Source organism: Fusarium falciforme, chromosome 1 (assembly GCF_026873545.1).
Source record: "Fusarium falciforme chromosome 1, complete sequence".
NCBI classification, from domain to species: Eukaryota; Fungi; Ascomycota; class Sordariomycetes; order Hypocreales; family Nectriaceae; genus Fusarium; species Fusarium falciforme.
The window spans coordinates 6,266,415-6,287,574 of record NC_070544.1 but is presented as its reverse complement, the minus strand read 5'-3'; the positions used below and the strand labels follow the sequence as shown (position 1 = coordinate 6,287,574).

Genomic DNA, 21,160 nt, shown 5'->3' with positions numbered 1-21,160 from the left:
ACCATAGAGGCGGCGTTATAGAACATATCACTCAATGGTAGATGATCAGAAGATGAAGTAAATATGTTTAATGAATTGATGCTTGTCTAGAAAACAGTTCTGTGCTTCGCGCGTCGTTAAACCGTTGCATTATGCCCTATGCCCAACCAGTTCCGGCAACGACGTTCTATCGTGTTGCTCGTACTCTATTGCCCTTGGGTCCCCAAACTCCGATAATCATGAAAAAAAATGTGTATGCCTTTTTCGCGCGAGGGGGTATCTCGAAGGTCGTGATGTTTGTTGTGTTGCGCTTAGGCCATGATGAAGCCGAAAGCAGTAGCGCCGAGAGCAACCAGGGCAGCGACAGCACCAGCCTGGCCGCGCAGGCTCACGGCAGCGTTGTCATCGTCGTCGTTGTCGGTGCTGGTAGCAGCCTCGTTCACGGCGCTGCTGACACGGGAAGCAACGCTGCCAGCCTTGGTGGAGACCCAGGTCTCAGCGGCGTCGATGGCGGTGCTGATGTGGGAAGCCTTGTCCTTAGCCCAAGACTCAGCCTCGGAGGCGTGCTCCTGACCCCAGCTCTTGACATCGGAAGCCTTGTCCTTTGCCCAGGACTCGGCTTCAGAAGCGTGGCCCTCAGCCCAGGTCTGGGCGTCGTTGGCCTTGTCCTTAGCCCAAGTCTCGATGTCGTCGCCAATGTCGCGGCGGACCTCGGGGGCCTGGGTGATGGCGGGGGCGGCGTTGTTGGCGGCGACGAGGCCGGCAGCGGCGAGAACGGCGATCTTGGTGAAGAGCATGTTGATGGTGTTGTGTGGTTGGTGGTTGAGTGTTGGTGTAGAAGATCGAGTAGAGTTGGTTTGTTAAGATGTAAGCTTAAAGTAGAAAACCTGGGGTATTTGACTGTTGTGTTGCAATGAACTGAGATGAAAACAAGATTGGAAGGGGCATAATCTCCCTTCATATATACCTGCGCAGCGGCGTGTTTCAATTTTTGTTTGCTTTCCCTGGTCATCTCATTTCGCAATGTGGCGGGGACACAAGTTGCATCAATGCCTCCACTAATTTTCAGCTACCGTTGTCACAGCCATCTGAGTAAGCCAACCACGGCTTCTCCCTTTTGCAGGGGATCTCCAGCTTTGTTCGTCCCTGGCGTCGATCGGCTGTGGCTCCGCCTAGGCTGCGCCATGCCGGGCCATGTCATCACCGCCTGCAAGAGTCTGACTGTCAACTGCCGTCTTATTTCTCCTCCGTCAGACAAAGATCCACAGGATTTACCTGATTTGTCTCGGTGAGTGCGCGGCGAGAGTGGCAAGGAACATGCCACGAAAGGGCAATAGACATTCCCAATCGGGAGACTGCTGCACAGCCAGCCACGGTAATGCACCAACGGTTCGGTTAAACTGTTGAGTTAGAGTTTTTGGTCGTTGCTATTTTGGTATCAACGCGTGGCTGGCAGCCACACTGGGGCGCAGGGAGTCGTGGCGACGCCATTTATTGATGGGGCTGGTGATTCCCTGCCTTGGGACGGGACGCGTTGCCCCGTGCTGAGGGAGAGGAGGCCTCCTAAACAGCCCGAGAGAAATACTTACGCAGCGCCAAGAGTTGAGTTGTTTCGAGATTATCGTAGCATTCACTGTTGCAGTTGCGGTAATGTGATGAAGAATACACGTAAAGGGACTGATGGAAATTGCCTACCTCGTACCCCGTAAAGAATACGATAACCATTAACGAGAATAAGAGAGATTAAGACACGATCTGGGCCTAGCCTTTGGGACTCTAGCCTTGTCGCTTTAACAATTCTCCAAGATCTCATCAAGCGAGCTTGGTGGGTTGTTTACTTCTAGGCTCATGTCTCTGGTTGTGTGGCAGCCAAGTCGTACGCCAAACGTCACCCACTGTATTGAACAAGGCTCCGCAGGACGCATGTGCGTTAATCGCAAAGCCAAACCAAACCCCTTCTTTTGTCAACATAAATGATCCTATCTTTTTCCCCCCATGTTATCAACTACGCCCATTTTCCAGTCCGTCCAAAATCCCATTACTCCTTCAATGTCGCTGTCCCTCGGGAATTTCGAGCTCTCCCTCTCCTCGATTGACCCCCCCTCCGTCCTTACTCTCTAGTTGTGCATGCCTTCGCGTGTCGCTGCATATTCCACTTGCGGGAGAATTGACGAGAACAAGTAGGGCATCGGTAACCCTCTCTGCAGTGGAAGTGATCAGCAAGCCAAGAAGCGCCATCGCAGAAAGGGAAGAAGAGTGTTGGCTCACGGGGGAAGGATCCATTCCACAAACTCGTTATACGCGACGACATCGCAGAACAATGACTGGGTGCCGAGAATGTTAGTTCAGGGTAGGGAGAGGGCCTTGGTTACAAAGCCGCTTGCTTACCTTGGCGATCCTGATCATGTAGTCCTTGACTTCACTAGTGCTCTGCAAATACCCAATCTCAACAAACGCCTCAACAACAGACACTATACCTCGGGATGGGACGTCTTTGGTGTCCTTTTCAGACACTAGTTGTGTCAAGTATTGGTCGTAGATGCGTTCCCCCTCTTTGGCCCGTTCCTCGGTCCACTTGACAAACAATTGTATGTCCTTGGATATCGCTCCCCAGCCAGACAAGCCAAATCAGAAGCTTCCATTTTCTTGACAGTACTTTAGTACGACGGTAAAGACCGGTGTGTCTCGTAACCCCCAGGGGTTGTCACTGCAAGATGAGGTATTATTAGGGGCGCTACTGGTGGCGGGCTGCTGAGTGACGTTGGATGGGATGACAGCTGTGCCACCTAGCATTGGGTCATCGAATATGTTATAGTTCGGGTCGGAGGATTGGCTGTAGTCGATATTTTGGCTATCACTGGTGTTGACAGATTGGTCGAGCGATTGACCTGGGTCAAAACAGTGGCCGAAGTAAAGCGATTGTCCTGGGTCTGGGATGTTGAAAGCATGAGACATCATCATCAATGAAGACCACTCCCCCTCTGTGGCATTCGCGATTATCTGAACATGGTCCTGGGCTTTCTCTTCAGTGGATGTGTTTGTAGGGATAAATCCAGGACACGCAAATTGAGATTTCTGGAATGGTTGGGGTTGGTGTGGACCTTCAAGCTCCATGTAGTCAAGAAGGTCGATGAAGTTCATCTTGTCGTGGGCTTCAGGCAAAAGCCAGTACGCAAGCCCCCGAAACGCCTCCCGTTCTTGTGGAGTCTCGAGGGCATTTAGCCAGATAAGGATGCCGTCCAGGATCTCGGTCTTCTTGAGCCTGCCTCTCGCGTGCAGGAGGCTCGAGACGACATATGAGAGGCTGCAGAATGCAAAGACTTTCTCGAGGTCGTTGGGGGTAGGGCCTGTCAAGGTGTTGCGAAATGCAAAAACGCCAGCGGTGCGAAGGCCTCTGGAGTCTTTGTATGTCTCGCGAAGGCTGTTGATGATTGGCATGTTTAGGCCCTGCGACACCTTGACAAAGTGCCGCCAAAGGCATTGCATGACCTCCCGAACATCTCGAACAGACGACCAGGCTATTTCTTGGGGCGGCTGGCGTGGCTGGCGTGATGCGGCAGCCTTGCAGAGAGCGTCAAGCTCCAGGGCAAGCTCGTCAGGCTCGACACTAGGCGGGGGTGTCGCATCGAGAGGCTCCGTCGCATCAAGATACTTCATGCCAGCAAAGAGGCCATCAATCTCTCCAAGAGCTCGAGAAAGATGCTCCAAGGCTTGAGCACCCCCGACATTTGCACGGGTGGCACCTCGGTCGAAGGAGTGGTATTGTGTGAAGGTGTCTAGGAAAGGCGTCTTCGTGTGCTGCATCGTGGTGCCAGATATGGATCCCCTTCGCAGTGCGAGCCAAGTCGCACTAGGAGAATGGTTCGCAAATCTGCCTCTTTTGCCGCATCCCGGATCCTTATTTATTTTCAACGAGGAGGCTCTGCTTTCTCCAAGACGCTGTCGCGGGCGCGACGGTCAACAGCATCCGGTTGGCTGATATCGTTGCCAAGATGATAATCCTGCCCGGCAAAGTGCTGGTAAGGATGATCCCTGTGCTCCCCTACGCCACGAGTAATCCGAGAGCCTTTGGGGAGTAAGTCCTTGACCCAGCGAGTAAATTGAAACTCGGCCATGCCTAATTTGAGCACCTCGCGAGTAACTCACAAGCGTTTCCTGAGTAATTCGGGTAGGCTGGTGGCTGCTCGCGAGTAAATTGCCTACTCCCCCTTTACTCGAGTATTCTCTGCTCAAAACTTGGTGTAAAACACGAGGTTAGAGTAGAATTCGGGTATCTATAAAGTCCCTCAAGCTCATAACTTAGGGAGAATCTTGCTCAAAATGCCACAGCAGCCACTTGAAGCTCCCTTCGGCTCGTCGACGAGGACCCATGGTCACACGCCGACATGATCACTCTGAGAGAGAAGATGAGCGGCAATCAGAGTTGGTCAATCCGACTGAAAATTATGGTGTGATTACTAACAATTGAGACTCAGTAACATCAACTATGCTTCGGTTCTGGCTGACGGAGCTAAAACATGCCGCCTTTGCGACCGATGTGTGGTCTTCAGAACGAGCCATCTCCAGGCCGACAGACCACACCACGGTTAACAGCGGGGAAATAAAAAGCAAGAAAACGGGCATATTGGAGGGACAACTTAAGGCCGAGCTGTGAGGGCTTGTAATTTACAGATATCGAACGTCATTTGTGACAAAATGAAGAGAGTTCTCCCAAAACCACCCTAACAAGACGAAGCCAAGCGTCGCGTAACGCTGTTGGATCGAGGCTTGAGCTATTGTCCGCTTCTAAGCGCAATGCAGGAGATAATATAACAATTGCAACCTTTTCCCTGTACATGCACATTTGCTCGTGCACCCTTGCCTTGCATCTCTCGCCCATCTGAGACGCAGCCCCTGCTGCGCGACGCACACCTCCCACTCGTCACGCAGATGTCAAGCCATCGCTTTGGCTGCTGGGGCGATGGTATTTTTTCTGGTGTCTTACCATGTTGGACTTTTTGCTGAAGCTCTTTTTGCAGTTTGGACATCTGACAGTGCCTCTGTGCATAGTCGTCAGCAAAATTGTCGCTTGTATCAGGCCTCTAGGAACTCACGGTTTAGCAGACGCCAGGCATCGACACTCTTGTACAGACAGTTCAGCTTCTGTCGGGGGAGTTTGGATGCTTTGGAGGAACAATTCCTGCGCTGCATCGTCGTAGAAAAGCTCCTGCAGTTGACGCTTTAGGGCGTTGCTGGGTATTGGGGGCCAAATCTGCTCACCTCTGCGACCGCCTTCATGTAGGACTGCACCTCTTTGACACTTTGTAAACAGCCGTAGGCGACAAACTTCTTGGAAATTGAGAGGATAGTCGAGAATGGGGCCTGCAAGAGCTCTTGCCTTTTGATCAAGGGCTCCACGTACGAGTATTGTAGCTGTTCCTTGTCCTTCAGCCGTTCCTGGCTGGAGGAGAGACATGCGGCCAGGTTCTTGGCGGTTATCCCATTCCCAGAAAGCTGGGACAAGAAATTGGAAGAAACATCTAGAAACGCCCCAATGGCCTCGAATAGTCCTGTATCTTGGACGTGCTGCGGACCGCTGGGCGAGGAAGACACTGCTGTTGGTTCGCTTGCAGCTTCTAATTGACCATAGGACCCAACCTGGAGCCCGACCTGGCCCGGGCCCGACCATGGTGTAGTAGGCATTGGAAGTAAGCTGAGGGCCAGATAATCAGCAGTGTCAACTGCCGCATCGAACTGCTCGAAAGGACGTTGAGTGGTTTGAGCCCAGTTGGCGGACACAGGCAGACCACCCGCTAGGCCACCAAACCCAGAGGTCGTTGAACTGTATGGCAGGCATGAGGTGCCCTGGATCTGCCATGGCTCAGAAGACGTGGCATTAGGGTAAACCGATGCTTGGCTGCTTGGATAGTAGGTCCAGCCTTGGTCCTGATGAGTAACCACCGAGTCGCTTCCCATATGAGAGGCCTGGCCAACTTGCACGGTCGGAGGCCAGAGCTTTGCCATGACACCCTCAATCATCTGACGGTCCTCTTGCCTTTCCAGAGGCTGCAAGCAGACCTGAACATCGTCTAGGAAATTCTCCGATGACGGCGTTCCTTCGCGCTCAAGAATGCGTGACACGGCGTATGACAGGCTGCAAAGCCCAGCAACCTTGGAAAGATCAGTCGGCACAAGACCAGCCAAGGCGTTCCGATACGTAAAAAGCGCAGTGTCACAGAAGCCTTCTAGATCATCCACAGCCAGGGGCACATCTCTGAGGCCTTCCCATTGGCGCTGCATCTCGCCACGGAGCGCTTCCAGACGATCCCATTGTTGCTTTTGCCTGTCAATAGGGCAATCTGACGCAAGAACGTTGAAGCCAGCGAGCAACCCGTCGATATGTGACAGCCTTCTCGAGATCGGGCCTTCCGAATTCGGTCGAACCTGCATTGGGGCCCGTTGCTTTGCGTGTGGCACTCGGCTCGGTCAGAGATGCAATGGGACAGACCGAGGCTGTGAGTTCATCCTTGCGTCGAGGCGTGGGTGTAGCGAATGTTATAACAGAAATATTTCGAGAAAAGGGCTGCAAGAGCAGTGGTAAAAGGGCATTGTGAAAAAGCCTGCTTCATCAGGGGAGGGAAGACGCTTTTAATAAGCAGAGACGGCTACGTGCAGCGCAACTTTTTGCATCTCCCACCGACCACGTCTCATCATGTTAGGGCGTTGCTCGATTCATGGTCGTGGCACACACGCTTTTCCCTCGTACAAGGGCCCGCAGAATGCACACTCCCGGGTGAGAAAGTAAGGCATCCGACCCCAAGGGCTACAATCAATTGTGGGTATGCACGCTGGTCAAGAAGTAAACGAGACACCGAAACTGCTCAAAGGGGTTGCCTAAGTGATCTAAACTATGGGAAACAAAACAAAATAAAATATGTTAAAAATGTATCATAATAAGAGCAATATTTAAAAGTACTTTTATCTCTTCTTAGTATGCTTTGTCGACCATCTGTAGAGGGGGATAATCTAACACGCGTCTCGTTTTTTTCCTTGTCAGAGGTGGCATGGCTTGAAAATGGGAGCCCGGGAGCTGGCGAACTGCATCTGAGGCGAACGAGGCGCGTCAAGATGCCTCGCGCTACTGCAGCGCACGGCGGTGCGTACCAAATTCTTTGGCGAATTAGAAGGACGAGGTTCATTCTTGGCAAGGGTATTTAATTATTGCTGCCAGAGCTGCATAGTTGCACAACCTCGGAGCTCCTGGGAGCTCCTAGGAGCTCTGGCGGTGTGATTCAGTCCAAGTTGTGTGTGTGGACTCTTTAACCTGGGGCGAGAATATTCCAATTCCCCCCAACGCCGCGCGGTATCCAAGCTAAAAGACGGCGACATCATATCATGGTCTTATCTTGACCTTCTAGAACTTCTAACAGCCGTTCTCATCAGTGGGTGAGCCTCCGTGTTAAACACCCACTCATCAAGACTGATAACATCCTCGTCGGAAAAGATGAGGAAGAAGTACTTGAGCGTCTCGGCCAGCCAGAAGCTCTCCATGTAATCCTTGAGCTTCACATCCTCCCTCGTCACGTCCTCAACCGCCGCAAACGCCTCACTCGTCTCTGCCGCCTGCCGGATCGCCGTCCACATGGTCCACGCAATGTCGCGGAACTCTTGGTTGCCAGTGATGCGGTAGAGGATAAAGATGCTTTCGATGGCTTCCGGGCGGAGGAGGTATGCCCTGTCGCGGGCTTGGAAACCTAGGGGCTCCTTTTTCGATCGCGGTGCGAATTCGCAGGGTTCCCAGCTTGGACAGGCTTGGAGGTTGACAATTTCGGGCATGAGGCCGGAGGGATACGCAGCATATGCGCGCGCGCACCCGCGAGCCAGCTTTTCGCCGACGACGACATGGTCATCCCGTCCAAGGACCTTGCCTCCGATGGCATACATACCTCCAGCGAAACAAGTCAGATGCTCAACGTCCGTCTTCAACCTCACCTTCTCTCTGAACAAGCTAGCCTCTCCCAGCATGAGAATGTCGTCCTTGTCTGGCAGCATCGGTCGGAAGATCAAATGCTTCATGCCTGCATCGGCAGCATCGAGGTACATGTCTTTATACTTGGGCTCCAGTCCCTGCAACAAGACATATTCCTTGATGAGATACTCGTATAGAGAATCTCCATTGGCACCAAACCCAAATGTGTCGTCGTTCACCTTGAATCCATTCCAAGCATCGATTCGGAGAGGCCAAAGGCCAGGGAGAGACGTCTCGTTCTGTGTCCGCTTAAAAGCCTGGGTAATCCGATCGATGGCGTCATAGTACCGGGCGTCGCCAGTTCGCTGCGCAAGACGAGTAAACTCCAAACTCATGCTGCCCAGGCTGGCGGTACTTTGCCTGGGCTCCGGATGACCTTCGCCTTTCTTGAGATGGCGAAATTTGATGGTGTGCGGTGGCATATGCTCGGAATTGTCGAATGTTGCGTACAACAGATCGCCCAGCTCAACCGCTTTTCTTAGCAAGACGCCCTCCCCGCTGAGCTCATAAGCTGACAACAAACCTCCGAGATGCCTGATCGTGGTCTCAAAGACGTTGAATCCGTCGCTGGTAGGTTGGTCCCAGTCCATCTGTGCAACATAACCAACAGCCTTGTAAAACTCTTTCTTCATACCCATGATCCACAAGGTATCGAGGTTGTCGACGATGGTGGCAGCCCATCCACTAAAGGTATCGCGCCCGTCCAAAGTAAGCGGCGCCAATTCATCCCGACCCCATGCATACTTTTCATACGCAGTCCAAGTCTTTCGGAAAGCTCGCTTGATCTCATCTCGCCGTTGCTTGGCCGTGTCGAGGTCTCGTTTCCTGAGGTCGCCGGCCGAGAAATCATGCTGAATCCGGGGTAATTCGAGAGGGATGCCACGGGGTAGACCAACCCGCCCAGAGGGGCTCACGGGCTGCTTGTGGACGTGCCGGCTCCAGTCATAGCTGCTGGGAACATATGGGATATTGCGGCGACCGTATGATGGGCTGCTCCAAAAGCAGTAAAAGACCAAAAAGGTAATAAGGAGCGAAAGAATGGCCCTAGACGGGGTAAACGGTAATCCCACGCCCATGATCTCACGAAGAGGGCCAGAACATTAAAAAGGAAAAAAGAAAAAAGGTGAAAGGAAAAAATAAGGAACGAAAGACTTGTTCAGCTCAGGTAACCATTGGGATTCTACACAATGAAACGCTGACGGGTGCCAATGTCAAAGCGGAGGGTCTCAACGCCGGAGAAAATAATCATGACGGCAGCGAGCGATCGGGGGCCGGGAGCAGCAGATCTTATACGGAGGCAAACCTCAGGGGCCAGGGATAAGGATGCCGCTCCCGTAAGGAGACGAGATGAATTCTCCTGATTCTCGTTCCCCCACAAGCTTGGCAGCTCGACACGCGTCTCGGTCGCCAGGGAGAATATTCTAATCATAACCGCGAGATCCGCCGTCATCCTGTACGAGCGAGCCAAGGAAGATAAGAGGGGAAGATGCACGGTGCTTGGCAGGGCAAACAAGGCGGCTCACAATGGATCGCCAGGGGTTTCAGTGACTGAGGCTTGCACTGTGTCTGTGTCTCAAAGGATGGGCATGGCTGACTTTTGCACCTGGGATGCTTGCCGATCAGGCATTCTAAGCCAGCCACTCGGCAACTCGGCGCATGGTTTCAGTGTCAGCTCCATAAAATTGTCTTGAGAGTGTGAATCTCTGGTGAAACTTGAAGTGTTCAAAAGGACGCCAAGAAACGTAAAAGCTGAACCATTCCTCCTTTGGGCAGCTCCGTACGGGAGGGAAATCTCGATCAACCACTTTAAACACACATCAAGTGTGGCGCTGGGCAAGGGGTCAAGCCACACACACTGTGCTGTGCCTCACCGCCAAAAATTCAAAAATTCTGCCGCTTTTCCAGCTCCAACGACCAGGCCAGACAAGAGCCATTGATTCTTCATTCTACCAGCCTTGTTCGACGTCTTAACCCCCACACGCTCAAAATGTCGTCCATGCGAAATGCCGTCGCACGGCGACCTCACCGCGAGCGAGCGCAACCGCTAGAGCGTCAACGTCTCGGTCTTCTTGAGAAGCACAAGGTTTGTCTAGCCTCGTCCCCGCGCAGCATTCAGCGAACTGACCATCGCAGGATTACTCTCTTCGAGCCAAGGACTTCAACAAGAAGAAGGCGCAGCTCAAGGCCCTTCGCGACAAGGCGGCCGAACGAAACGAGGATGAATTCTACTTTGGCATGCTGTCCCGCAAGGGACCTGGAAACCGCGTCAAGGATGGCAAGAAGTGGTCTGGAACTGTCCAGGGCGATCGAGGAAACAAGGTGCTCGATGTCGATACCGTGCGCCTACTCAAGACGCAAGACATTGGCTACATTCGGACGATGCGCCAGGTTGTGTCGAAGGAAGTTGCCAAGCTGGAGGAGCAGGTGGTTCTCACACGGGGATTCGACAAGCTCGACGAGGATGAGGAGGAGGAACAAGATGACGACGACAGCGAGTTCGACTTTGCCACAGCGCCCTCGAAACCGAAAGCACCCCGAAAGATTGTGTTCATGGACGACGAAGGACAACGGGAGGAGGTAATACAACAAAAGATGGACGAGGACGACCAAGACGCCGCGGACAAGACGTTTGAAGGCTTTGACGACGAAGAAAAGGATGATGCAGAGCTTGAGCGCGCCAAGTCTCTCCGCCGTCTACGGCTACAACTCGAAAACGCCCGCAAGAAGCTCCAGACCCTGAAAACGGCCGAGGAGGAACTCGAGATTCAGCGCGCAAAGATGGCAAAGACGGCGACGTCGGGAGGAACCACACGCAAGGGCAAGAAGATTATGGTTCGGACACGAAAGCGATAAACTGGCATCACATTTTCCAAGGCAATTCTTCTTTGGCATCATCATTCTTCGTGTTTGTTCGTTACTGGCTCGCTCTGCTGTGCATAGCTCCCCTAAAAAAAAAAAAGCTAATCGATACCCTTTAACGCCCGTGTTATGAATGGATATCTACATGATACAAAGATGGATTTCCCCCAAATTCTTTCCCTCCGAGAGTCCCTCTCGATTATGCCCCCGCCCTGTCCCTTTTGTATTGTCATTAATACTTTGATCCAACGCATTTATACATGCCCTTGAAAACACCCCCGAAACACTTGAACCCAAGCGTCAGCACCCAGATGAAGCAGGCAAACAGGCCTTTTATGATCTTGACGACGACCCGGATCAGGAAGGGCAACTTGTCCTCGAATTCCTTGGACTTGCCCTTGCCTAGGCTCTCGTCCTGGCTTTCAACGTCAATCTCGAATGACTCCATCTTGCGACGCTTCTTCTCCTCTCGCTGCTTCTTTTCCTCACGCTTGCTCATCTTGCTAAGACGGCGCTCTTGCTTGGGTGTGAGGATCAGTGGGGGTGGGGGCTCAAAAGCCTCAACGGCAGGTGTGTTCTTTTCGTCGGCTGCGGCGACGAGCATCAGCGCTGCGACGGCAACGTCGATGATGTAGTATGACTCGATCTTGGAGGCAATGCCGGTGTCAACCTCGAGCCAACCGCCGCCGGTGCCATCACGGGTCAGCTTTGCGAGATGCTGTGGTGACTCGTGGTGCTCAAGAGTGTACTCGACTCGAGACCAGGCTGGCGACCGCTCAATGGTGACGCAGAAAGGAGCAGCAAGGGCAGGGTGAACGAGGAAGTGGTTTGAGCTGTCGTCATCCCACACAAGACGAGCACACTCTCGCTCAGCCATCATGACAGTGGTGGGATCAGCGGACCGCTCAATGGCCACCTTTGTTGCCGGGGTAGGCATGAGAAGAGCGACGAGACCATCATTAGGACGATGCTTTCGTGACTCTTCCTCGAGGGTGGTATTCAAGGCTTCCTGCCAGTGCTTGCCGTCGGTAATCTTGGGGCTGCTTGTGCTGCTGCTACTAGGGTGGATGATGCTGCTAGCCGATGAGCTAGTATCGGGCTTGGGGCCCTTGTAGGGCTTGTTGGGGTCGTGTCGTGTAAGAGTGACATAGGCCGAGGCTGATGTCGGGTCGAGGCGGAGGTTGTAAAAGGGTTGTGAGGCGGATGAGAGGTTATAGACGGGAGCATCCTTTTCCTGGCTCAACTTCAAGCAGTACACTCTTCCTTCAGAAGCGGAGGCTTGCCATCCGTTGGCAACCTTCCACAGGTTCTTGAGCTGCTCAGTCGAGCTGATTGTGGGCACCAGGGGAGGTTCCTGCTGAAGTCTTTGAGGTCGGGGCCATGCTGACTTTATGGACTGGATACTGGAAGGGCTGACAATGGGACTCCGGACAGGGCCGTTTGGCGAGTTGAAATCAGATGGCGTCTCGTAGTATGTCTGTCTGCTGAGGACGGCCCGAGGCATCGGGGCGGGCCTGTTTTCTGTGGGGGCATAGACCTGCTGGTCGAGGGGTACATCGTGGTTGTAAGTCGGAAAGATGGAGCGCAGCGGCTGTTCGGGGGATAGCTCGCCCAACGGCGGCTTGGCTATTGAGCTTCTGAAACGGTCACTGCTAGGCCCAGCAATGACATCTGGGTCGGTGTGTCTTGGGATCTCAGCCGCCGGTTGAGGTCTCTGAACATGAAACTGTGCTTCCTCATGCTGTTGTTGGTAGATGGCCTCAAACTCAATTGGCGTCTGTGAAAAGTTCTGAGGTGACTGGCGTCCGTTTCGAGGAGGCGACGCCGGCTGTTGAGTTATCTCTGGAGACATGGCTTGTGGTGTGGCGGCCCTCCTATCATGAGGCGTGGGTGCTCTACGCTCGCGGGACTCTGAGCGACGAGATGACCGGGAGCGGCGGGACTCGGAACGGCGGTGTCGAGTCTTCGAGGTCGACGGCGGCTTGGAAGAGTTGGGACTCGGGAATAGAGAGAACCCTCCAGGGGTCGGGGTCGACGACATTCTGTCTCGGACAGAAGAGGCTTCTTCTCAGAAGAAGAGAGGTATTATTGAAAGGGTATCGAGGGAGGGGGTATCAATAAAGAGTCGAGGCTAGCAAGACGTAAAGAATAAACAATGTCGACAAAAGATGTATATCTCTTTCTCTACCGGCTCATGGTTCAATGGTTGGTTCTCTCTGCAAAATGGATTCAGACCCAGCAGATGCAAAAGACACGAGGCAGCAGCAGCTGTTCCCAAACAAGAGGAATAATAACAAGACAACAAGAAACGACCATCCATTTGTTATATCTCCTTCCCGCACTGCACCCAAGTTTCACCCGCAGGGTCGCGTTTTTAAGCGCTCGCATACTCGAGCATTGCAGCGACTCCAACCTTTTCTCGCTCCCCCGCCAAAAATAGACACCCAATCAGAGCGCGCATCACACTGCAGCGAGTCTCTAAGCGCGCAGAGGTGAGGGGGACGCGGGGCGCCATTGGCTGAAGGTGCAAGATGAGGGTGCGCTTGCGATGGGTTTTTACTGGGAGGGCGGCGGGTGATTGATGTGACGGGCTGTAGGATGGACGGAGAAGAACGGGGAGGTTGGGGCCCAATTGGTGAGGTTACTGGGGGATTCATCTGCCGGGAGCAGACCATATCCCGTCATGGTTCAGAGAGTGCAGTCTAGAGGACAAATAGAGGGCCGTGAATTTAGACCTGTAATGCGGCCCCTAGAGCAGTTCACCGCCAAAAGCATGGCATAAGTACATTTGCAGCTGTCAAGTCATGTGCTTGAGTGAAGAGAACGGGCGCTACTGGATGGCGATCCCGAACCCTCGGACCCGGAGATCAGAGCCTGCCCCGGGCGCTACATGGGCAAGGCTCCGGAGACTGCCGGACTGGGTATTTTGAAGTTGGTTCAAGACAAGTCAGGCTATTTTCCATGTTGTTTATCCTTTCCATCGGGTATTGTCCTATTTATATCACCCAGATTCCAGATTCCCGGGTTGAACTGAACCAGGTTGGCGGATACAATTACGGATCGATGTCCTGATCCATCAGTTCGCAGCCAAATTTTCACTGTCCGTTGACAACCATTGTGACTACACCACCTACAAGTACCATCCTTGTCTTGATCCTTTTGTATTCTTGTGCTTGGTTCTTGTCTTGTATTCTTACATTCACACCATAAACCCATCGTCCTCAACTGTACAGTTAAACCCCTCGTGTCAGAGCGGCGTAGATGTCAATATCCTCCCAAACGCCACAGATGCAACACTAGCTCTCCCAGCCAAACTCTTTACTTGCCTTCGTCTCTTTGCGCATCCTCCCAGTCCGAGTCTTTTACTTCTCCGGTCGGTCCTTGGCTGTGAGCCCGTGTATCCTCTCCCCCCTCTGCTCCATCTCCTTCTGCCTCGACAGCCGGACGTGCTCAGGCAATCCCCACCACTCGCGCATAAACTCTTCCTGCGCAGCCGCCATCTTGGCCTTGCGCTCCCTCTCCCTCTGTCTCTCGATCCGCAACGCGAACCACTCCTCCCGCGCGGCGTCGTGCTCGGCCTGCGTCGCGTGAAGCTTCATGCAGCTGTTCATGGTGCGGTGCTCGGGGCGGCATGCGAACGAGACGGTGAATGTACGGCCGAGGGCGCAGGCGGCAAAAGCTGAGAGTTCAAAAGTCAGTTGTTGAAGATGGCCTGATCATATGACCAGAGAAGCTCACCCTTAATCTCCTCTGCACACTCCTTCCGGACCCGCTGGTAAAAGATATCTCTAACCTGGGCCTCCTGCGATGCCGACAGCGGTAGCGGATTCCTCGAAGGCACCCCCAGCCTCTCCTCCGGCGCCGACGGGTTCTGGGCGGCCATTGCGGCCATGAATCGAGCTCGCGGAGCTCGGACCTGGGCGGATCGTAGAGTGTTCACCCGGGAGATTCAGGTCCCGTACGTCAGAATTGGTGCGTAACGTCGTGGGTGTCGTCGTCGTCGTCGGGTCTGGTCGCTGAAGCTATATCGGACGAGGAGCTTGCGGGCCGCAGCAAGTGTGAGCCCATGGGTGGCAGAATCAGTTGACCGCCTTCTTGTTTGGTCAGTGGGGAGCGCTTTTGACGCCTACCCCGTACCAGAGCCGTTTCATAGAAACAACAATTGCGACAGAGAAATTGTCGTCAAGTGACTCTTTCCAGGCTGGAAAATGCGCCTGAAATGTTCTCTGACGAGTCCATTGAAATACCGTAAGGAGTGTGTTAATTGGCGCAGCATCTGGTTCGTTTAGCAGGTTCTGCCTCTTACACCAGTGTTTCTCCCTTAACCCCGTGGACCAGTTACTCACATACCCAACACTTCAATCGAGGCGCCTTACCAACAGTAGACGAAATGGCTAGACAAGGATTCGTTTCACTGTCAGCTCCAGCGGCTTCATTCCGCGTGGAAAATCCAGTGATTTGATGCAGAGACGAGAGTGATTGAGAGGTTTGAGTTTCTACAGCAATAACCCACTTTATTCCCCTTCAGTTCTGCACATTAGGGGGCCTTCTTGACCGAGTTTCGGCTGCTCCGACACATGTGTAATCGTTTGATCAGTTGTTGCATAAGAAGGAAATAAGACCTCCAAGATCAAAACGGGATCAGGAGGGAGATAAGCGGGTGAAAAGGGTGGCTCGGGAAAAAGCAGCCAAGGCTCCGAGACTGTGATGCATTAGAAGCAGGCTGTGAGCCTGAAAGCAGTAGACTTTAAAAATTGGACAGAGTTGCAGTGCGTAAGTGGTCAGACGATGCTGGGGTTTATTTGTCTGGCCTTTTATCTAGAAGCCTCGTCTTCAGCGGTGTCCCACCTGAAATGTCAGGGCATGGGTTGTTGGATGCGTTCAACCATGCAGCCGAGAGCCGTCAACTTGCAATTACCAATAACCCTCTTTTTTTGGCTGCGTTGCAGTCGTGCAACCCCAAGTATACAGAGCTGGTTGATGTCTGAGTGTTTATTGGTGTTTAACTGCTCGGGATTCTTCAGCTGGGCGTTGAGACGTCTCGGCTTACAGGCTTGGATTGGTCACGGTGAATTGCTAATAGGATATGAGTGGATAGGGTAAATGGGGTTGCTGACCTGGTTGCCGGGTATGTCCCGTTCACGCAAAGTGTTGCGTTGGGATGGCTGGCAGGGCTGGTTGGGTTGATTCGCAAGTCAGAGTTGTGAACGAGTTACAAGAGATTGATTTTACTTTGGAGGAACACAATCGAGAGAAATGGTAACAACATGAGTTATCTATCAGAGCGACAAAAATCAAAGAATAAATACAGGCGACAGAGTATGAATAGGAACGAAAGATATCTAACTGAGGGCAAGAATGAGGACAAGGGGGAGTATACAGGAACCTTGAATAATTTCTACAGACCAGTCGCCGAGACTTCCTTTGCAACCTTTTCCCGTAGCTCCTCCTCTGTAAACTGAGAGTCTCGCCAACCTCACCGCCGCCCTCGACCTCGTCGGCTCACTCAGCGCTGGCGAGTACCACGGCGCCGCCGGAGCTTTGAGTCTTCTGCCCACTGCCGGTGCCCTGCTCGGCGCCCCGACTCGAGAGATGTGGATCGTGTACAAGCTTGTCCCGTTGGCGGGTTTGCTGAGCATGTTTCTGAGTCTCGGGGGTTCCATCACGCCGCCCAACGTCGGAGAGTATGACCCAGCCGAGCCCTTCTCCTACGGCGGCTTCATGCCCACGACTCGTTCCAGGGCGGCCATGAGGAGGCCGACGACCCCCGCGAGCTCTGCCCCTGGAAACCGTGGTGCGGCAAATACCTTTGAAGCCGAGAACGAGCAAACCGAGGCGCAGGCGTTTGCCCAGGAGGTCCTTCAAAGAGCCGAGGATGACAGCGGGGGTGGGATCAAGTTTGGAATCTTCCTAGCCCTGGCTCTGCAGTTCGTCTTCATCATCGCGACGCTTATACCTATGTGGTATGCACAAAGGGGTGCAGTGGTCTCATGGTGGTGACGTGTATGTCCTTTCTATGAGTGTCCTCGTCAACTCTTGGCTCACATCGTTCAACAGGTCTGGGGTTGGATGTACTTCTGGTACTTTCTGGTCACTGGAGTATCCATCTTTGACAACCTCGTCGCCACCCCATTCACAACCAGCTGGACCATCCGCGTGTCCAGGAAGCCAACGGGGATCCTACTGGACGACACTGTCTCCAAGATCACGGGCCGGCGCAAGTACGACAACGCCCTCGGGGCCATCAAGGTAGGGCCAAACACGAACCAGCGGATCCGGATCGCCACCGATGGGGGCTCGGGATACTCGCGGACGTGCTTCTACGTTGTCGGCTCAGTCCAGGGCATATCGCGCATGCATGCAATCGCCCAGATCATCTCCAAGGCGTCGAGCGTGGCAGTGTACGCCTTTGGAACTGCACTATTTGCGTCAGCGAGCCTCATTCCATCTCCATCGTGCTGATGGTGCTCTGCCTCTTGCTGCCGGCCGGAGTGGCGGGACGGGTGATCGCCATGTGGATCGTGTCTCAGATCGGTCGCGAGAATAAGCCGATACTTCACAAGTTGGCCAAGTCGGAGAAGGTTATGCGGGGGACGCCACCTGCAAAGGGTTCACCGGTGATGCAGTCTAATGGCTTCATGCTGCAGGAAATGTCAAGCCCTGCGAGAACTGATGAGATGCCGCTGTATCGTGGTCCCAGGTTGAGCGGGGAGTAGGGTTCCCGCCCGGGCTGAGAGGAGATAATTGAAGTGGTTGGTTGGAGTCAAGGGTGGATGATTTCTTGCCTGTGGAATGTAATTCGTTTCGACTTTGATGAATTGCTTGAACTTGTTAATTCTTAGACTTGGAGTGGTCTCTTGTTCTAGGTAGTCAACCAGGGCCCTTGGACACCACACTTCCCAGGCTTCCATCACCCTCTGTCTAGGCTCATACTCCTGACTCGCGACAACTCAATTAGCCCATTTGTGACCCCCGGTGAGCCGAGCCATTAGCCTACTTTCCCCAGATTCTGGGGGAATTGACTTTCTCTCCCCAACCGTCGGGCGACTCTCCCCGCGTCCGACCCCTGCCCCCCATTGATCCTCATCCATGCCCACCATCTTTTCTCAGGCAGTCGAATTCTCCACCTTCTGATTCGACCTCGAAGGCCAAGCTGCCAAGGATGACGTTCCATGGCCTGTCAGCCTTGACGGGTTGTACCTCGATCCATATAACCTGTCGCCTCCCTTTGTAAATCTGTCTTGCTTGTCATCTTTGTCAATCCCGCTCTTTTGCTGTACAAAATGTCTGATCATGGCGCCGACGCAGCCCAGTCCGGAAAGTAGCACGCGTGAGCAGATCATTGTTGAGGCGTGGGCTCAAGGCCTCAATGTCGGTGCCATTGTGATCCTCATCCTGCTGGTTTTGTGCAATTATCGCCACAAGGCTCTGCTGCATAAACTGATTCTCAGCGAAGTTGGTCTTTGGTGGATTACCCCGTCAATTTCTTTTTCTTGCTAACTGTTGACTCTAGCTACTACTTGCTCTTGGACATGGGTTCTTTGCATTCTTTCAAGAACCCGAGTTTGGCTGGTAAGAAGGAGCCTGAGCTAACAATTTGACGCAACTAGCTGACCATTTAAAGGGTCCTCAGCAGCACAGCAGCTCTGCTGTACATCTCTTACTTTGTACACAATGTCATCGCCTGGCTCAAGATTAGACCATTCCTCCCAAAATGGGGTTCGCGAGTCTTCATAATCTCTCTCCTCGCCGTACAACCATTCTGGGTCCTCGAAACATGGGCCAACTTCCAATACCACAACAACCTCGGAAGCAGACTGTTGGATACGTCAAGGCTATTTGAGCCACTGGCAAGAGATCCCTGGTGGGTATTCACCACTATAAAGCTCGTCTTGGCCATCAACGACAACTACGAATTTACGATACCAAAGCTCGTTCGGATAAGCCCGCGGTTCGGCGTCATGCTTCTTTGTCTTTTTGTTTCCATCGTATTTGTTGTTGTGGATGTTGTCTTTATGATTCTGGTTTCGAAAAGAGGCGGTTTAAACCCATTTTGGCGGGTGAGTACCTCACACACCTCTCGAGATGATTAATTCTAAACAACCCGTTAGCTCGCCCTTGTGTTCAAGTGTGCATCCGATGTCATATTCCTAGACGACTTCAAGAGCGTTCTGGATCGTATCTCAGAGTCCGCTATGAGGAAGATTGCCACCTTCAGCTATCGAGATGATGACAATTCACAACCTACGAATCCGAACCGGTCAACGCCTGGCTTTTCTGGTTTCGAGTTCCGCCGTAAGAGCTCAAGGCCAGCAGCATACGGAAATGAGAACGGATGTTTTCAAGGACGCGGAGGATCTTGTGCAAGCGCTGATGATGGCCATTACGAGTATGCAACCAGCTACGACCATTTTCTCACAGAGGATGGTAGCCCTAGTGGCTATAGGGGACAGAGAAAGGCTTCAGAACAAGGAGACACATATCCACGAGGTGAGCAAATACTCGAAGAATGCCGGTCGTCTCAAGTTTTACTAATATGATATCAAGATATTGGACTCGGGGAACGAGAAGACGGCATTCCCATGGAGCCGGTGAGAGCGCAAACAAGGAATAGCCTATTTAGTTCCAGCTTCCCACAACCGAGATAGCAGCAGGGCGGTATCCAGATCAGAGCCTTGAACATGGTTACAAACACTGGGTTTTATTACATTACCTCTAGGTACAAAATCACGATTGCCTGTGTGTGTAAAGTAAAACTCGTCTACTAATTCTAAAGATATCCTCTATCGGCTTCCCCATACTGCAGTTGATTGGGGGAAACATTGACCAAGTTCCATTTGAGCAAGGTTCTTGATTACATGATCAAGCTAGGTCAATCCAACCCAACCAACTCGGTCCTTGACAGCTGCTTCGCTTGAATATTCATTGTCAATCTCCCCGCCTCCTCAACCTTTTCTTTTATTCATGGGTCAATCCATCGGGTCTCTATTTCCACTTCGATGGCGGCTATGGCTCGGCAAGCGACTCTTCCGTCAGCTTGGCCCCTTTACAGTGAGAGTGAGCTGGCATCGCCTCATCAAGGGACCGTGCAAGCCTACCGAGGTGGAGGCCATGCAGTACGTCGCCTCGCACACAACGATTCCAGTGCCCAGGATCTACGCTGTCCATACCGAAACCAACGGTCGCATTTACATTGAGATGAAGTACGCCCAGGGAGACACCCTAGACAGTGCTTGGCGTCGCATGCCGGTGGACGAGAAGGATACCGTTTTTGCCGACATCAGGCAGCATGTGTCTTCCCTCCGTGAGCTTCAACCTCCGACCCGAGATATAGTCTCCTCGGCTCTTCAGAATCCCGCATTTGACTGCCGCATAGGAGCTTGCTACTATGGCCCCCTGAACCAGGATGAGTTCCACTCATTGGCCCGAGGGCATCTGCGCATGGAAGACGTCGCGCCTTTCCTTGGCCCAGAAGTGGCTAAAGTGCACACATCCCACTACAAAACTCACTTTACCCATGCAGACCTGGCACCGAGGAACATTATCGTACGGCGTGGGCGCGTCGTCGCTATCGTTGATTGGGAGTTTGCGGGATGGTATCCGGAGTACTGGGAATTCACCAAGGCAAACTTTAACTACTTTCCCGGCGAGGGCTGGGAGGATTGTCTTCGTGTTGCTCTTCCCTGCTATGAGACTGAGCTTATTGCCGAAGAGACTCTCTGGACAAGGCTGCCGGAGCCCGGTACAAAGACGACTTCATATCGTAACGGAGTTAGCGTTGAACACCAGGGCTCAAGCCCTTCAACAGCTTGGTTGGATGCCAGAGCAGGCCGTCAGCTGTCATATCTATGGTCTTTGGCCCTTTCTTGAGGGCCAGATGACAGTTGATAGGGTATAATGGAAGAATGATACTGATCGCAGTGCCCTACTCTTGTGTTTCTTCGTCAATCAAAGGTGACGTGCCTCTTGGGAATTCAAATTCGAACTCATCTTCAACCTTTTGACCAACCTTTTCCGAATCCTTAACTGCATTCTCGTCACATTGAAGTGGATTTATCATTTTCCAGCATCATAATAATAGGGAGTCTTAAGCGCCGTGAACCCCCTGCTTTAGACTGGGCGCTTACATCCTCACCGCTCGATAGGTTTCACGGATGGGACCACTCTGAGGTCTACATACTGAGCCAATCATCCTTAAGCGAAACCGCAACGCGGTTACTACGACGGCTTCGTATCATATCAACTTCTTGTCGTCGGTGTTGGATCCATGCGCCTAATACAACGTTAGGTACAGCGTTGGCTCATCTTCCACAA

General features: G+C 52.8%; 8 protein-coding genes across 8 annotated transcripts; 3 read left to right on the top strand and 5 right to left on the bottom strand.

The window, feature by feature from the left end:
• Nucleotides 1-290: 290 nt before the first annotated feature.
• NCS54_00181500 (Hypothetical protein) lies at nt 291-776 on the bottom strand (the record flags this gene model as incomplete). The annotated part of the gene is made up of 1 exon (XM_053147431.1): nt 291-776. The coding sequence occupies one exon, from the start codon at nt 774-776 to the stop codon at nt 291-293; it is 486 nt and encodes a 161-aa protein (XP_053003406.1).
• A 1,467-nt stretch (nt 777-2,243) lies between these two features.
• On the bottom strand, nt 2,244-6,408 carry NCS54_00181400 (Hypothetical protein; the record flags this gene model as incomplete). The annotated part of the gene is made up of 6 exons (XM_053147430.1): nt 2,244-2,303; nt 2,368-2,492; nt 2,718-3,777; nt 4,964-5,018; nt 5,073-5,185; nt 5,239-6,408. The coding sequence occupies 6 exons, from the start codon at nt 6,406-6,408 to the stop codon at nt 2,244-2,246; spliced, it is 2,583 nt and encodes an 860-aa protein (XP_053003405.1).
• A 951-nt stretch (nt 6,409-7,359) lies between these two features.
• On the bottom strand, nt 7,360-9,063 carry NCS54_00181300 (Alpha-1,2-Mannosidase; the record flags this gene model as incomplete). The annotated part of the gene is made up of 1 exon (XM_053147429.1): nt 7,360-9,063. One exon carries the CDS (start codon nt 9,061-9,063, stop codon nt 7,360-7,362), a length of 1,704 nt encoding a protein of 567 aa, XP_053003404.1.
• A 911-nt stretch (nt 9,064-9,974) lies between these two features.
• Nucleotides 9,975-10,840, top strand: NCS54_00181200 (U3 small nucleolar RNA-associated protein 11; the record flags this gene model as incomplete). The annotated part of the gene is made up of 2 exons (XM_053147428.1): nt 9,975-10,070; nt 10,121-10,840. 2 exons carry the CDS (start codon nt 9,975-9,977, stop codon nt 10,838-10,840), a joined length of 816 nt encoding a protein of 271 aa, XP_053003403.1.
• Nucleotides 10,841-11,078: 238 nt separating this feature from the next.
• Nucleotides 11,079-12,887, bottom strand: NCS54_00181100 (Hypothetical protein; the record flags this gene model as incomplete). Its single annotated transcript, XM_053147427.1, has 1 exon — nt 11,079-12,887. The coding sequence occupies one exon, from the start codon at nt 12,885-12,887 to the stop codon at nt 11,079-11,081; it is 1,809 nt and encodes a 602-aa protein (XP_053003402.1).
• A 1,321-nt stretch (nt 12,888-14,208) lies between these two features.
• On the bottom strand, nt 14,209-14,738 carry NCS54_00181000 (COX assembly mitochondrial protein; the record flags this gene model as incomplete). The annotated part of the gene is made up of 2 exons (XM_053147426.1): nt 14,209-14,525; nt 14,585-14,738. The coding sequence occupies 2 exons, from the start codon at nt 14,736-14,738 to the stop codon at nt 14,209-14,211; spliced, it is 471 nt and encodes a 156-aa protein (XP_053003401.1).
• Nucleotides 14,739-16,113: 1,375 nt separating this feature from the next.
• Nucleotides 16,114-17,308, top strand: NCS54_00180900 (Hypothetical protein; the record flags this gene model as incomplete). Its single annotated transcript, XM_053147425.1, has 3 exons — nt 16,114-16,220; nt 16,312-16,828; nt 16,904-17,308. The coding sequence occupies 3 exons, from the start codon at nt 16,114-16,116 to the stop codon at nt 17,306-17,308; spliced, it is 1,029 nt and encodes a 342-aa protein (XP_053003400.1).
• An 831-nt stretch (nt 17,309-18,139) lies between these two features.
• On the top strand, nt 18,140-20,716 carry NCS54_00180800 (Non-specific serine/threonine protein kinase; the record flags this gene model as incomplete). The annotated part of the gene is made up of 6 exons (XM_053147424.1): nt 18,140-18,301; nt 18,360-18,418; nt 18,471-18,906; nt 18,958-19,336; nt 19,394-19,437; nt 19,883-20,716. 6 exons carry the CDS (start codon nt 18,140-18,142, stop codon nt 20,714-20,716), a joined length of 1,914 nt encoding a protein of 637 aa, XP_053003399.1.
• Nucleotides 20,717-21,160: the final 444 nt, after the last annotated feature.